The 17561-nt window shown below is 43.8% G+C and overlaps 1 protein-coding gene across 1 annotated transcript in view; it reads right to left on the bottom strand.

The window, feature by feature from the left end:
• The window catches only part of NIPAL3 (NIPA like domain containing 3), a 750101-nt gene that overhangs the window by 268892 nt on the left and 463648 nt on the right, over positions 1-17561 (bottom strand). The window contains exon 6 of the mRNA XM_044083192.1: positions 852-948. Within this exon, the coding sequence (XP_043939127.1) occupies positions 852-948 (97 nt within the window). The remainder of the gene's footprint in view (positions 1-851; positions 949-17561) is intronic.

The raw sequence follows: 17561 nt of genomic DNA, 5'->3' as shown, positions 1-17561 counted from the left end.
ATGGGAGATTGTAGGTTTACCCCGGCTATCACTTCTGTGTCACTGTTAGACAGAGGCACAGTATACTAACCTCAAAAAAAGGCATAGCAAAATTAATTTAAAATGGGTGGCGAAAGCCAAACTCACTCTGGCTAGGCTTATAAATGCCCTAGGGCAGATAGCCTAGTATGAACCTATGAACCTATGAACTTACCCAGGCAGTACAGGCAAAAACTGACCTAATGATCTGATGACAGCAACAAAGCTTAACAGAGTTTAGGCTTCTTATGCATCAACCTGGAAACTTTTCTATAAGACATGCTAGGACCAATATCTTAAGTCTACAAATGTCAAAAAAAAGACATGGCGAGCAGGGGGCCATGTGTGTCCCTCTAGTCTTGATGCGTGATACCATGGTGTGTGCTTGACAGGTGCAACGAAGTGTCAAGCCATCATCCGAAAGTAGAGTTATAACAAGCAACCCACTCATGCCTGCATCAAACAGGTAAACAAAAGATACCAAGACAACTGTGGTCCAGTTCAGGTAATGTAACAGAACTGCACAGACACAGTAATAATCTGTCACCCACTGATTATGTGACATGATTACAAACATTTATAAAAGCATTGCAATAATGTACATAGCCTATCAGAATGGGGGAAACATCTGCTGCCTAGGCAAATTATTTCCAATTTTACTGAAGTTCCTACACAGACAAGCTTGCCTTCCTACTCCAACTGGCATAATCATATACAGTTTCATATTAGCAGGAAACGGTGACGTTTCAAAAGCAACAGTAAATTTCTGGAGGAAAGGAAGGTATTGCAGTCTAGAGAATGGCATTAGCCTTATAGACTTTGGTAACACTTACCCAAAACTGCCACCAACAGCAGAATAATTATTATGTATTTTGCATTTCTTTGCTTATAAAAATACAGCAGGAGGCAGAAGACGATGATTTCCACAAGCTACAAGTGCAAAGCAAAGCAAAAACATTAGTTTTAACTATACACATTTTACTGTAAACATAGTACATCAACTTAAACTTTAATTAAGCTTTAAGACAAAAAAATGAATGGACATACCCAGACACTGCTGACGTTAACAGTACATTCAGCTGAAACTGCATTTGTGGTCAACCCACTGCTGTTATGGACAGAAATCTCCCTGTAGTTTTAGAGATAGGTTTGGGAAAATAAGTGGTTCAGTATCACATGACATGACAGCTCCCTGAGCAGATGGAGTCTGGCAGACACTTTTATCATAGAAATTGCCTAGCGAAAGGTGAAGCTGCATATGAAAAAGTACAGTTGTGTACACTTACCATAAATGTAGATGTTAGAGTGTATTCACTGTTGCAGTCATCACATTTGGGTTATCTGCTTGCAGTAGCCCTCAGTCGGCCTGATTATCAAAGTCTTGGGTTCTGCGTCGGTTGCGGTCTCATCTTCCATGATGTCAGGTAGTCAGGGGTATTAAGCATGCAGCCAACGCCATTACACCAGTTTTTCTTGCCCCAGATATTAAGTGCCCCCATAATGGGAAGCAATTATATACAAGGTTACACCTCCAACAAAAAAGCAAATACACCAAAAAGCTTTAAGCATAGTAAACAAGAATAGAGGTATAGTCAATAGCAGTCAGGGGGCTGGAGGGAGGGTAAAGTACAGTTGTGTATACTTACCATAAATGTAGATGTTCGAGTGTATTCAATGTTGCAGTCATTACATTTGGGTAATCTGCTGGCAGGTTGCCCTCAGTCGGCCTGATTAACAAAGTCTTGAGTCCCGCGTCGGTTGCTGTCCCTTCTTCCATGACGTCAGGTCGTCAGGGGTATAAAAGATGCAGCCGACGCCATTTTATTTAGTTTTTCTTGCCCCAGATGTCAGGTGCCCCCAAAAAGGTAGGCTAAAATTATGTAAGTAAAACATACATGCACCAAAATAAGCTTTATCTTCATCTATAAGCAAATACACCACCTAGGTTGTATAGACTAGAGAAGCAAAGATAAGTTTCAGCAAAAATAAGGGGGATGGTGGGTGGGTAACCTGGACTGCAACAGTGAATACACTCGAACATCTACATTTATGGTAACTGTACACAACTGTACTATGTTCTTCGTGTTTCACTGTTGCAGTCATTACATTTGGGTTGAGTCCCAAAGCTATGGTTGGGGGGCTGGAGCTAAACAGCATTAGGAGCGGCTATGAGGCTCTGCAGAACTGCAGTGGCAAAGCCTGCCCTGGATTTAGAGTAAAGAGGCAGATTGTAATGCTTTGTAAAGGTATGCACTGAACTCCAAGTAGCAGCCTCCAAAATGTCTTTGGTTGGTACTCCCCTGAGAAAGGCTGCAGAAGTGGCTGTAGCTCTGGTTGAATGTGGCCTAATGCCCTTAGGCACTGGTTTGCCATGCTGTGAGTAGCAGAAACAAATGCAGTGACCCATCCACTTTGAAATAGTCTGCTTGGAGATAGCCTTTTCTTGTGATGCTGCGGCATATGCCACTAGTAATTGCTCTGTCTTTCTGAAAACTTTAGTTTTGTCTAAGTAGAATCTTAGTTGTCTGTGTACGTCCAAAGAATGCAGAATTTTCTCCCCCTTGTTCTGTGGATTTGGATAAAAGGTCGGCAAATGAATTGTTTGGTTAAGGGCTATACTGGATACCACCTTAGGCATAAATGTAGGGTTTGTTCTCAAAGAGACCCTGTCTGGATAGAAAATGATAAAGGGTTCCACAGCCATGAGAGCCTGTAGCTCGGACACTCGTCTTGCAGAAGTTATTGCTAGGAGCAGAGCTGTTTTCCAAGATAAGAACTTTATGTCCGCAGTAGCAGCTGGCTCAAAAGGAGGTAAGGTGAGTTTTTCCAAGACATAATTGAGGTCCCATGCAGGTATTGGCATTCTCCTTGGAGGCCTTACATTTTTGGCTCCTCTGAGATACTGCCTTAATAAAGGATGAGAAAAGAGTGGTGGCTCTGTATTGTAATGAGCCGAAATGGCAGAGGTATGAATTTTAATTGATGAAAAAGATAGGCCTTTGTCCAGCATCTCAGTTAAGTATTGCAAAATCTGAGGAATATTTGGGAAAGCTGTATCAGTTCCTTGAGCTTGGTTCCAAGCACAAAACCTCTTCCATTTCCCAGCATAGGATTTTCTAGTACTAGGCCTTCTGGCTTCTAAAATGACATCCATCACAGCTTTACTGAGAGGTGTGGTTTGTATGGCTACATTATCCGCCATGCTGCCAGGTTTAGGGTCCTGAGTTGGCTGTGCAGAATCTGACTGCTTTGCTGGGACAGTAGATGAGGTATTTGAGGTAAGGTCCAGGCTGGCATTGGGACAAGTTCCTTAAGATCGGATACCAGTACTGGCGTGGCCAGTCTGGGGCAATCAGAATAATTTTTGGTTTCTCCTGCCTGACCTTGGTTTCTGCTTAGTTCGTCTGCCAGAGTATTTTCCTTTCCTGGCAGGAATTGTGCCTGCAGATGAACTTGGTAAGTCAATGCTGTGTCCCATAAAGACGTGGCTAGTCTGCACAGGGGGTAAGAATGAGTGCCTCCCTGCTTGTTTATGTACCACATGACCATGGTGTTGTCTGTCTTTATCAGTAGTTGTCCCGGATGAAGTAGGCTGTCAGGGCATTTTTAACAGCTAGCATCTCTTTCTGATTGATATGTAGATGCTTTTGGTTTGTGGACCAGGTGCCCTGAATGCCTCTTCCTGCCATGTGTGCCCCGCCAGGCATAATCTGATGCATCCATTGTTAGGCTCTGCCTGGCTGGGGGTAGTGAGAATGGCTGTCCATTGTTTTCGTGACAAGCCTTTGCCCACCCTCGAAATTCCTGTTGCAGGCAGGGAATTAAAGTAATCATTGTTTCCAGGCTGTGGCAATGTTGTGTCCAGACACTTTTTAGGTACCACTGAATTTTCCTCATATGCAGCCTTGCATATGGAATTAGTAAGATGCAGGATGCCATGAAGCCCAACGCCTTCAGAATTTTTCTTGCAGGTAACTGGGCCTTTGTTGCCATTTCCTTGAAATAGGTAGTCAGTTGCCTTTGTTTGTCTGGAGTGAGATAAGCCATCTAGGCAGTTGTATTTAAGCTTGCACCCAGGAATATTATCTCTTGAGAGGGTACTAGTTTTGATTTCTTTTTGTTGACTATGCACCCTAGACATGTTAAAAGTCTTTTCACAAACATCAGATGCTGTAGTAGAATGTCCTTGTTCTCTGCTTGTATGAGGCAGTCGTCCAAGTAAGGATATATTTGTATTCCTCTTTGTCTGCAGTAAGCAATTACTGGTGCCATGCACTTTGTGAAGACCCTGGGCGTAGTAGATAAGCCAAAGGGCAATGCAGAGAATTTTTTAATGCTTTGAGCCAGCCTTGAATCTGAGGTATCTTCTGCATGATTGTCTGATTTGGACGTGCAGGTATGCCTCTTTTAGGTCTAAAGTCACAAGCCAAGCCTTGCTGCCCAGCATGGGCAGAAGCTGTTGTATGGTCAACATCTTGAATTTTGGTATATTCAGGAAAGTGTTTAGAATAGATAGGTCCAGTATTGGTCTCCATGCTTTGTCCTTTCTGGGTACCAAGAACAGTCGAGTAAAATCCTTGTCCCTGCTCTTGCTGTGGTACTTGTTGAATAGCCCTCATGTCCATGAGAGCTGCAACTTGTTTTTGAGCCTCTGCCCATTGATTTTTTGGCAGGTCTGGCCAACCATTTGCCCTTGGCAGGGTATGGAAATGAAACTTGTAGCCTTGTGACACTATGTCTAGAACCCATTTGTCCTGGGTTATCATGTGCCAATTTTGAGAAAAAAGTGCTCGTTTCCCCCTAAGGGTGCTGCCAGAAGATAAGTGCTTGGCGCAGGCAGGGGGAAGTCATTGGGACTGTTTCCTGTATGATTGTGATGTGTCCTCTCCACCTTTGGAGGTAGAAGCACTCCTGTGCTTAGACCTGTAGGATCCTTGCGGCAGTGATCTGCCTCTAGGGCGTCTGGATCTGCCCCTTTGAAGTCTGTCTGAGACTGGAAAGGACCAATTCTTTGTAGGCCAGTGTCTGCTAAATCTAGGTGGCTGTACCTGTAAGAAATCCTTGACAGTTTGCATATTTTTAGCTTTGTCCTCCATTTTCTTTAACACCTCTTCTGCCTTAACACCAAACAAGGTATCATGTTGTAAAGGAGCATCTAATAATTTTGCTTTAACATGGTCAGGCAGATTTTGTTCCTTTAACCAAGCATGCCTCCTAATGACAGAACCCGTAACAGCAGCCCTGCAGGAGGCCTCCAGAGAATCAAACCCACATTGCAAAGTATGCTTTCCAACTTGTTCAGCTGCATGCAATACATCCTGCATTTCTTTGTTTTCTGCACATTCAGAATTTGCCATCATTTTCTGTTTAAGCAGTGTCATGATATATTGCTGATATTTGAGCATATGAAACTGGCAATTTAAGGACCTTATAGCCAAAGCAGCAGATGTGTAAATCTTTTTTCCCCATCTATCCAGAGCCCTAGAATCCCTGTCAGAGGGGGTAGGATTTTTTGCAGTAGAAGCCTTGACCCCTTTTGGACCATGAGAAATAGTTTATGGGTCTGCAGTAGGGTTTTGGAAAAGAAATTTATGAGAGTCAGGGACCCTGTAGTATCTGTCCGGCTTAACAGGAGCTGGAGATAAAGAGTCAGGGGTCAGTCTAGACTCAAGAACACATCATCTACAATGTCCAACACAGGTGGAATAGCTAGAGGCCTGTGTTGAGGTAGTAAAAGGAAGTCTCTGAGCCTTTTCTTAGATTCTGAAAAATCTTGGCTCTCCCAGTGAAAGTGCTCCCTCATGGAATGCAGGGTTTCCCCAAAAGAGTAGTCCTCAGGAGGAGAAACTGAAGGAATTGATTCTTCGGCATCAGAATCCTCATAGGGGGGGAGAGAATATTCCTGATCAGAAGAAGAATCAGAAGAAAAGGAAACCTGATCTGAAGATTCATAGTCTGTCTCTTGCCTAGGCCTCTTATCAGGAGGAGGATGGGAACCCCTGATCAAGGTAATTAAGTCTTTGGCCATTTTGAGCATCTGTTTTTTGGGCATGGAGGCCTGTCCTTGTGACTGGTGAACTTGTTTCTTTGCCTTTAAAGGTGTTTTAGTCTTTGAAGTCGGTTTAATATATAATTGTTTAGGTCTGAATACACCCTCAGAAGCTGATGCCTGCTCAGAGGCTCCGGACCCATCTGAGGGAATAATCTCCGAGGCTCCAATACCTTGAGTTTCCTGCAGCCTGGCCGACTCCACGTGGGAATCGGTAGCGGCCTGCGACTCTAAAGTAGCAGGTGTCAGGGGCTGCGAAAGCGCCTCACTGAGAATCGGTGACTTGCTTAGGAGAAGCTTCGTCGGTTTTGGACCTCGGTTGCCTGTCCTTTTCTTTGCATTTTTTTGTGAACTCCGGTAGTCGAATGGCTATCTGATGACATTGTATAATTAAATCTTCGCCCAAAATAGCTTAATGCAAAATCGCACCGACGCTTAATAGTGCGTTGGTTAAATCTAGCACAAAACCGACAACTAGCAACGTCGTGGTCAGACCCTAGGCAAGGAATACAGTAAGAATGAAAGTCCTTAAGAGGTATTTGCTTCCCACAAGCAATACAATTATTAACTTTTTCTGATATCGGTCTGGAGCAAGAAAAAAGTTTCCCCAACGGGGTACTTGGCTTTTAATGAAGACTTCGGATCTGAAATTTGAACACGAAAATCTCAGGAGTGGGCCAACGGGCACTTGCGAACTACTTCTGCTTCGGGCACCGCATGGCAAGAAAGACTGAAAAAAATGGCATCGGCTGCATCTTTTATACCCCTGACGTCAGGGAAGAGGTGACAGCAACTGACGCAGGACCCAAGACTTTGGAATTCAGGCCGACTGAGGGCAACCTGCCAACAGGATAACCCAAATGTAATGACTGCAACAGTGAAACACGAAGAACATCCCCAGGGCTCGCAGTATTTTCCTTGCAGATAGCTGGGTCTTTGTGGCCAGTAGTTTGAAGTAGGCTGAGGCCATCTGGGAAGTTGTATTCAACCTTGCTCCCAGGAATACAATTTGTTGGCAGGGTACAAGATGTGATTTCTTTTTTGTTTATGGTGTACCCCAGAGAAGTTAGCAATTTCTTTACAAATGCCAGATGGTTTAATAGTATGTCCTGGCCTTCTGCCTGAATTAGACAATCATCCAGGTATGGGTATATCTGAATATTCCTTTGCCTGCAAAATGCAATGACAGGAGCTAGGCACTTTGTGAATACCCTGGGCTCAACAGATAAGCCAATGCGCAGTGCAGAGTACTGATAGTGCATGTAGCCTGCTCTGAAGCGCAAGTATCTTCTGCAAGATTCCCTTATTGGGATGAGCAGGTAAGCTTCCTTTAAATCCAGTGTTGCCAACCAGGCATCTTTGCCTAGCATGGGAATCAGCTGATGAAGAGTTAGCATCTTGAATTTTGGGATCACCAAAAAGGTGTTTAGTATAGACAGGACCAGGATAGGACGCCAGGAATTGTCTTTTCTGGGCACCATGAAAAGTCTTGAGTAGAAACCTTGCTCCCATTCTTTTTCTGGGACAGGTTGAATAGCCCTGATGCTTAGAAGAGAGAGAGCTTGCTTTTGAGCCTCTGCCAACTGATTTGGGAGTAGGTCTGGCCAACCGTTTGGGGTTGGTAAGGAGTGGAAGTGGAATCTGTATCCTTGGGAAACTATATTTAAAACCCATTTATCCTGGGTAATGAGTTCCCAATTTTTTGCATGCAGGGCAATCTTTCCCCCTAAAGGAACAGTCAGTAGAGCAGGGCTTGGAAGGTTTAAAGTTAAGTCATTGAGACGGTTTACCATAGGGGGAGTCTTACTCCTCCCTTCTTTGGAAGTGGGAGCCCCCCACTGCTTAGGCCGACGAGTACCTTGGGACTAAAGCCTGGATGTTGTGCTGGTTCTGGGTTTGGACTGAGAAGGCCTGGAAGAGGCAGGAAAGGACCAATTCTTAGAGAGCCAATGTCAACTAAATCTGGGAGGCTGTACTTGCAGGAAATCTTTAACAGTTTGCATAGATTTAGCTTTTTCCTCCATCTTTTTAAGTACTTCTGCTTTGTTGCCAAACAGGCGGTCTTGGTTTAAGGGAGCATCCAGTAATTTAGCTTTAACATGATCTAGCAAAGATTGCGCCTTAATCCAAGCATGCCTTCTAAGTACAGACCCAGTGACACCAGCCCTGCAAGATGCCACTAATTAATCAAAACCACACTGCAAAGTATGTTTTCCAACTTGTAAAATCCTGTAACTCTTTATTTTCCGCACAGTCAGGAATCAACATCATTTTCTGTTTAAGCAATCCAATAATATGCAGCTGATACTTTAACATATGAAACTGGCCGTTCAAGGCCTTAATGGCCAAAGTTGCAGAAGTGTACACCTTCTTACCCCATCTATCCAGCGCCCTGGAATCTCTATCAGAGGGGGTAGGATTTTTGGCAGTAGTAGTCTTAATGCCCTTGGTACCCTGTGAAATGGTCTCAGGATCCGCAGTAGGATTTTTAAAGAGGAACTTGTGAGAGTCAGGTACCCTGTAATACCTGTCATGTTTTCCGGGAGCAGCAAGTAAAGAGTCAGGGGCCAGGCTAGATTCCGAGAAGGCATCACCTACAATGTCCAGTACAGCCGGGATAGATAAAGGACTGTGTTGAGGCAGGAGTAAGAATTCCCTAAGCCTCTTTTTGGAGTCAGAAATCCTGGCGTTCCCAGCGGAAATGCTCTCTAAGAGTATGCAAGGATTCACCAAAAGAGAAATCCTCTGGAGGGGAAGCAGAGGGAATGGAGTCCTCTGCATCAGAATCCTCATAGGTAGATAAGGGCAAATCCTGGTCATCAGAGAAAACAGAAATTTCAGAATCCTGATCAGAAGAATCGGAAGGAAAATCTGTCCTAGGTCTCTTAAAGGAGGAAGCGTGGCTTCCCCTGATTAGAGTAATAAAGTCTTCAGCCATTCTTATCATTTGCTTTTTAGGCATAGGGGCCTGACCATGCAGTCTGGGCGTCGGTTTTCTAGGAATGGAGTTTTAGGCCTTAAAGAAGAAAATGGCGTTGGTTTAATATGCAAGTCAGTAGGCCTAAATACACCCTCAGAAGCCGGTGCCTGAACAGCACCTCCGGACCCATCCAAGGTAGAGACATCCGCGGATTCCGCAGTCGTAGAAGCATCTCGCAGCATACCGGACTCAGAATGGTTCTCAGTAGAGGCCTGCAAATCCGAAGTAGCGGGTATCAGGGGCAGCAAAAGTGCCTCATTGAGTACCGGCGAACTGGTGACTAGCTTAGGAGAGGCGTCATTGGCAGCTTTGGACTTATGCGGTCTGTCTCTGTCTTTATCTTTGCGTTTTTTTTCGTAATATCGGTAGTCGGGTGGCTTACCGAAGCCATTTCTGGATAACTGAACATAGTACCAAAATATTTAGAAGCGTAAATAAACTGACGACAAATAGTATGAGGTTTGAATAAGGCACAAAACCGACAGCGAGGTATGTCGTGGTCTGGGCCTAAGCAAGGAATGGAGTACGAATGAAAATCTTTATGAGGTATTTGCTTTCCACAAGAAATACAATTGTTAACTTTTACTGACATCGGTTTAGAGCAAGAAAAAGGATCCCCAATGAGGTACTTAGCTTAGTTGAAGACTTGGAGTCGGCCGACCATCACTTACGAACTGCTTCTACTTTGGGCACTGCACGGCAAGAAAGACTGGTGTAATGGTGTTGGCTGCATGCTCTATACCCCTGACTACCTGATGTCATGGAAGATGAGACAGCAACCGACGCAGGACCCAAGAATTTGATAATCAGGCCGACTGAGGGCTACTGCAAGCAGATAACCCAAATGTGATGACTGCAACAGTGAAACACGAAGAACATCCAAAACTGCTTGCATTGCACTATGACTGACTGCATGTTGTATCACTATGACTTTGATGTCAAGATTAAAAAAAAAAAAAAAAAAAAAAAACAGTTCACCAGTGATGCATATGGCACAGTCTACACATACCCCATAAAACAACCCTAGAGTAAGAACTACCCAGAAACATTTAGGAAGCAAGGCCAGGCTTAAAAGAAGCCTAGGGGTAGTTAGATTGTAATCACTGATGAGCCCATGAACATATACCTAAATCCAAGGTGGGCCTTTACCCCATCAGGACACTGTGCCATCCATGTCACTAACAAACCACTGTCAGTGTGGGGCTAGTTCCTGTAGTCCCCAGCAGGTTGCATGCTGAAACATGGGGCAAACTCTGCCTTATGGGAAAAGAAGAAGAAAAGGAGCTTTCATCCTTCCAGAAAAATGACGACGTATCAAGAAATTTATAAAGGCCTCAGTATTTCTTGTCCAAGACTGTTTGTCTTTTCGGCTTTTCCCGGTTAGGGGTCGCCACAGCGGAACTCCAGTCTGCTAATGATTGGCAGTCGATTTTTATGGTGCCGAGTTGCCAGCCCGACACCCAACCTTCAGCGAAGGCACGTCCATTCACCCATGTCTTTCGGAGGCCACTCGACCGCGAGGAGGACATGCAGACTCCACACAGAAGGCACTCCAGCAGAGAATCGAACAGGAGAACCTCTTGCTGTGAGGTAACAATGCTACTGCTGTACCACCGTGGATATCAATCAAAATGAAGATCTGGTGGAGCAGAAGGATAAAGCCCTGACTATGACCCAGATGACCCATTTCATTTAATGGCTTGGGCATCTGATGGTGCTGAAAAGGAGGATGGGTGTGGCTATCTTCGAGGGAGGGAAAGCATGCTGGCAGAGGTCAGAGAGAGAGAGAGAGAGGATGTTTAGTTGAGGGAGAACAGAGACCATACGGATGACCTATATGGTTCAGGGCAGAGTATGCAATCTGTCTACACACCATTGCCTGCCCAGCCTGATGATGAAGCCCTAGTAAGTGCAGAAGGATGAAGTTACAGGCAACTAGTCTCTCTCTCCTCCCTCCCTAGAAATTCCAGTCTCTTTTCCAATACACTGACAGCCTTGTCTAGGGTGTAATATCAGCTCAAAAGGTTAGCCACCTTAACAAGAGGATCTCAATCCCCACTCCACCCCTTCAATTGCCCCAGTCAGAGAGGTAGTACCAGATAAGGAGGAGATATGGAAGTGGACATTGTATAGGCTGATGATCTGCTATAGTCAGGGTCCCAAAAAACATAAAAATAGAGTCCTTTAACTTCAAAGAACTGAGTTAGAATCAAAGGATCTCTCAAAGAAACCATAAAAAAACAAAGCGCGAAAGGGGTAACAATCTGATTCAAAACCCAAAGATGATACTGTCAGACATCCTGGAAGCCATATTACTCTGAATAAATGTTGCATAGCAAATCCAGCTGCAGTGAAAAACCTAATCCTGTAAGCTTTGCAATCTTGCAAATTTAGTTTACTGTTTCTAAAGACAGAAAGTCCTCTGGTCACAACAGAAATCTTGTTTAAAATGCTATCACACAGAGCATCATATCTGGCTTTTAAAAATTTGGATCTGATTTGAGTTAAACTCCATTGTTATTAATGCCATACGTTGGGTACACACCGCATACTAAAATCTAATGCATAATCTGTGAAGTACGTTGGACTTTTGCCTCTAATCGTCCCTTTTACAGTAGGCAAAGTGCTAGTAGATGGCGAGTGAATTTCCTTGCACTATTCTGTGTTGGGCAGTAATGTGGTCTTCTTAACTTTCTTTCTTTTTTTTTTTTTGAGAGGGGGATGACAAGTTAATTCCACCTGAACACACACAACCTCCCCTTTGCAAGGGAGTCTAAAAATAAAAGAAAGTTAAAAGCCATGCATAAAGTCACACAAAAGCACGTTGCAACTGATGGGATTTAAGTCAAGGTTTCCAACTCTGCAATTCAACACTTGCCGGAGAAATTCAAATCCTTATAGCAAATAAATCAAACATAAAGCAAATCTAATAAGGTGTGGGAAAATGAGCTTCCGAGGGACCATACTTATAATATAAGGTTAAGGGGTATACAGAAATATGGAGGTTGGGGGAAGCTAAGACAGTACAAGGAAAAGACATGGGTAATGTCAACAATGGGGAGTATGAAATGTCAACAATGGGGAGTATAAGGAATACAAATTGAGAAGAATGGAGTGCCCATGTGAAAGTGTGGAACAGAAGAAATGGAGGTCAGGATTTGTAAAAGGCAGATCATGTCTCCTAAACCTGATAGACTTCTTTGAAGCAGTCACCAAAGCCGTAGATGAGGGTAAGGTGGTTCACACAGCCTATCTAGATCTCGCCAAGGCATTTGACACCATCCCCCACTCTGGAATTATAGATAAACTCACTAAACTAGGTATAAATCCCTATGTCACCAGATGGGTTGCCAACTGGCTCACTGACAGAACCCACACTGTGAAAGTAGCAGACTCCAAATCCAGCTTCAGACCAGTGACAAGTGGAGTACCACAGGGTTCAGTCCTGGGTCCTCTCCTGTTTGGCATCTACTTCTCTGAAATACAGGCCAACGAAGTTCGCAGATGACTGCAAACTAGGAGCCATAATCAAAACTCCAAAAGATGTGGACATCCTACAAAAGGGCCTTGCTGAGACAGATGCCTGGTGTCAAAGCCATGGCCTCAAGCTCAATGCCAAAAAGTGCATTGTCATTCCTTTTGGTAAAAACGCAGTACCCATGAACTACCACATAGGTGGTAGTCTACTTAACACCGAAAGTGTGATAAGAGACCTTGGGACATAGGTGGACAGTTGTCTCTCCTTTGATAATCACATCGCCACAGTAGTCAGGAAATCCTTCTATGTGGCACACCTCATCACAAAAGGTTTCTCATCCAGGAAAAAAGAGGTCATTGTTCCCCTCTACTCGTCACTCATTAGACCCATTATAGAGTACAATTCCCCTTTTGGTATGTACCTCACAAGACATCTACAACAACTGGAAAGGCCACAGAAATACCTCACAAAGAGGATTACTGGCCTCAAAGAGATGCCCTATGCAGACCGTCTCAAAAAACTGCAGCTTTACTCCGCTGCATATCGCCTACTCAGAGGCGATCTCTGCCTAACACACAAAGCTATGTCAAACCCAGAGCTTTTAGACATGTTCCACTTAAAGAAATCCCAATCCCTACGAGCTACACGCTCTAGGGACCTAAACCTCGTCACCACAATAAACACAACATGCTGGAGGGATAGATTCCTGTCCCAGAGACTTCCCATGCTCTGGAACAAACTACCTATCTATATCAAACAAAGCTCCTCATTAGCACTGTTCAAGAAAAATCTGGATGATTGGATGGGAGATATGAAATTCACCCCGGGGATCACTTCTGTGGCTCTGCTCAACAGTGGCACAGGAAGATAATTTTCTTGGGTGGCGAAAGCCAGGGTACCCTTGGCTAGGCTTATATAGGCCCTAGGGCCAATAGCCTAGTACCTACCTATGAACCTATCAACTAGAGGGAAAACATAACGCCTTATCATGGGGATACAGGTTAAAAAGTTCTATCCTCAAAAATAAATAAATAAAAATGGAAGTACAGTAATAAAAAAACTTTTATTAAGTAAATTATGAAACACCATCTGAGCCTGTAGACTCCAGAGTCCTTCTTCAAACAGAAGGTATTTACAATATCTAATCAGCACAGTGGCAACATAACACTTCTAGATACAATTACACTATGCCTTTTCTAGAGTAAAATTCTATTTTAACTTGTTCAATATTCTTAACTTAGTTAAACACTCTGATAGCACAGAGGGATAAATCCCTGAATAAAGATCAGACGACTTGGGTGCTGCTAGCAGTACGGATGAATGACAGAGGGGCAGGGAGGGATGGGCTCTCTCGGGAATGGTGGATTGTGTGGGCACCTCCTGCTGGTGATCTATGGTGGAAGCCAGAGAACGTGACATAGGGGGCATCATCTTAAGACAGGATAGGGTAGGGACATAGCAGAGCTGCAGCAAAGGCAGGGAGAAATGATAAATGTCCCTCTTGCACTCCTGGCCCCCTAAGTCATACCATGCAATCCTACACAATGGGAAGGGGAAATGGGTAGGTCAATAATAAAAAAAATAATAAAAGACGGAAGGCAGCCCCCAGATGACCTTAAGATCATCTACTGGCCCGAACTCAATGGATAAACCAAAGGAGTATATGAAGGAGCTAGGAGACCTGGTGAGGATGTGGACAAAGGGGTAGCAGACTGCTGGATGATGTAGGAGAGTGGAACAGCTGAAAAAAATATATTCTTTAGTCCTTGTCAGCAGTAAAGTAATTAATTCCCTTGCTTTCTGAAGTCTTTGAGGTAAGGAAAACTGCACCCTATTAAAATGTTGGCACTTGTAACACAGAGCCAACACTCACAAAAAATGAGTGCGTGAATATTGGATGTCACTCTTCTCCTTTAAACTTAGGGGCAATCCTCGCACACCACCCAAGCCGATACAACAACTCTGAGACCGACATACCTCACAGGAAAAATGCCCATCTCAGACTTAGTATATGCAAGTCTCTTTTTCTGGCCATTAAGTCTCAGCAGATCCTGACATTTCAAATGGTTACCAAAGAAAACACTTCCTGAGAATTTTCCCCCCAAATTCTTTATTTAGAGCACATAAACTCATAAATAATGTGAGTTACAAAAATGTAAAGTATGAAAGTTGTATGATGGACCATGGGTTACACCTGGTGTTATTATCAGAGCCTACCTGTGGACATAGAATTTATATTGCACATTTATACTAGAAAAAAAGAAGTTATGTACTCACCATAACATTCCATGTGAGTTGTTCATCTCATCTCGCCTTCATTCTTACTGATGGGTTTCGGAGCCGATCCTCTTCTCAGACTCAGCCAAATGCAAAAGCTTCAGGTCTTCAACCAGCTCCTGGTCTACTCCCCATCCCATAATGCAACTAGTGCTAACCTCAAATCTTGTTTGCTGGCAACTAAGGTAACTAGATAATTTCCCAATAGCAGTATCACAGGATACACTAGATAAGGACTAATACCACCAAGACTTCTCAACTTCTCGGTCCCAAAGAAAAACTGGTAGGGGGTTTGGAGGGTAGGGAGTAAGAATGAAGGCAAGATGAACAACTCACATGGAACGTTATGGTGAATACATAACTTCTTTATGTGAAGTTGTTCCATCTCGCCTTCATTCTTACTGATGGGTTAGCGTCCCAAGCACCAACTTTCTCGGGTGGCTCTCTGGAGTACATTCCTCAGGACAGTGGAACCAAAGGAGGCCCTGTCCCTGGAGGCCCTATCTACTTGGTAATGAGTGATAAAGGTATGTGGCCTTGACCAAGCAGCTGCTGCACAAATGATATCTACTGGTAATTTACCCAAAAAGGCTGAAGAAGTGGAGACAGCTCTAGTTGAGTGGGCCTTTACTTTGTGTTGTAATGGCGCATTGACCAAACTGTAAATAAAGGAGATACAATCTGATAACCATTTTGATAAAGTGGTTTTCACCACTGGAGCACCCTTCTTTGAATCTGAGAGGGAAACAAAAAGCTGTTCAGATTTTCTAAAATCCTTGGCTCTATCTAAATAAAAATAAAGCTGCCTGTGAACATCATGCTTGTACTCCATCTTATTGCTATATTTAGGGAAGAATACAGCAACTCTATAGCCTGATTGAGACTTGTGTCTGAGCATATTTTTGGTAAAAACAAGGGATTCGTCCGAAGAGAAATTATCATTATGAAAAATACATGGAGGTTTAACGGACAAGGCCTGTAACTCAAACTCTCTGACCAGAAGTGATAGCTAGCAGAAATATGGTTTTCCATGAAAGATATTTCAGGTCACAAGAGGAGGCTGGTTCATATGGGGGTAGGATGATCTGTGAAAGAACAAGATTTAGATTCCATGGAGTAGCAGGGGATTTGGGTCTACTTCACGTTGTCGTAAGCTGACAATATAGAGTTGGATATTGTCGGCACGACAATATCGAAAGTGAAGAACACCGTGCAAGTAAACTGAAATCTCTGTAAGGGGAGATTTCCATTTACCTCAATGTAGTGCGGCCTCGGAGTTGGTATATTTAAGTAGGGGGGTGTGGGGGGCGCAGGGGGGCTTGCCCCCCTGCCTATGCCATTTAGGTTTTTTTTGTTTTTTTTTTTGTTTTTTTTACGTTATTCAATGTTTCACTTAATCGATCAATAAAGTTCAGCATTTACTGATTCAATTAAGTAAACTTTTATTAACGTGATATAGATGCAGGGATTTAATGGGTGGTCTTAGATGTATGGTACCTTTGAGAAAAGCCTTGGAGAGTTTATGTGACATGATATTAGACCCTTGATCACCAAGATGAAAGTTTGAAGTTGCCGCCAATTGAACTCAAATGGTTGCTGCAGCTGCCCCTTCATTGAAGAGCTTAGTCAAAAACTCTAAAATGGATGATATTGAAGCCAGATAAGGATCAATATTGTTTTGGGATGCCCATATTGAGAACCTTTTCCATTTACTGAGATAAAACTTTTTGGTAGATGACTTGTGAAAGGATGTTAAAATATGTTGAGCTGAAGCGGAAAGATTTTGAAACCTGGCTATATTTGGAATTGGAGCAGCCAAGCTGTCAATTTGAGGGACTGAAGAGAAGGATGAAGAGCCCCCAATGAATGAATCAGAAGGTCTGGAACTGGGTCCAAGATCTAAGGTTCTTCCAAGAGATGAGGCCGGAGGAGGGGGAACCAAATCTGACCAGGCCAGTAGGGGGCTATTAAAATGATGGTCCTTCCCAGGATGTCTTTCTGTAAAACTTTGGGTATCAGTGGTACAGGTGGAAAGGCATACAGGAGACCGGAGGCCAATCGTGTACAAGCGCATCCCCTGAAGCATCTCCCGGAGGGGGTATTAGGGCAAAATAGCTGCTGCATTTGGTGCTTATGGGAGTTGCAAAGAGATCACAGCAAGGCTGGTCCCATCTGCGGCATATCCATTCCGCTACTTCTTTCTTTAGGGACCACTCGTAAGGCAATACAATTGCCCTGCTCAGTTTGTCTGCTATCACGTTGGACCTCCCCGGGATGTGCGTTGCTATAAGAAAGCACTGGGTGGATGTTGCCCACTGCCATACTCTCAGGGCCTCTCGACATAGTGGGTAAGACTTGGTCCCTCCTTGTTTGTTTATGTACCAGACTACTGACATACTGTCTGTATCGCAATAGTCCTTAGAGGAAGACCCGTCTTTAAAGGACTACAATGCTAGAAGTACCACTCTCATCTCTAGTACATCGATATGCAGGTTGGCCTCGTGTTGTTCCCATGTGCCTTGGGCTGTTCTTCCCTGATAATACCCCCCCACCCTAACAGGGAAGTGTCAGTGGTCACTATGGCAATCGGTGTAGGTAAAACAAAGGGACGGCCTATTGTCACCCAATGCGATGTTAGCCACCACCGAAGGTCTTTTTTGCAGGAGTTTGTGATTATAACCTGATGAGACATTGGGAGATCTTGAAAGGTCCATTGCGTGAAAAGGAGTCATTGTAGTATGCGCATGTGCATCCGACCC

This window comes from Protopterus annectens, chromosome 1.part1 (genome assembly GCF_019279795.1).
Source record: "Protopterus annectens isolate FY-2018-M chromosome 1.part1, PAN1.0, whole genome shotgun sequence".
Taxonomy (NCBI): Eukaryota; Metazoa; Chordata; order Ceratodontiformes; family Protopteridae; genus Protopterus; species Protopterus annectens.
Note: the sequence above shows the minus strand (reverse complement) of the source record. Positions and strands in the feature narration are given on the sequence as shown.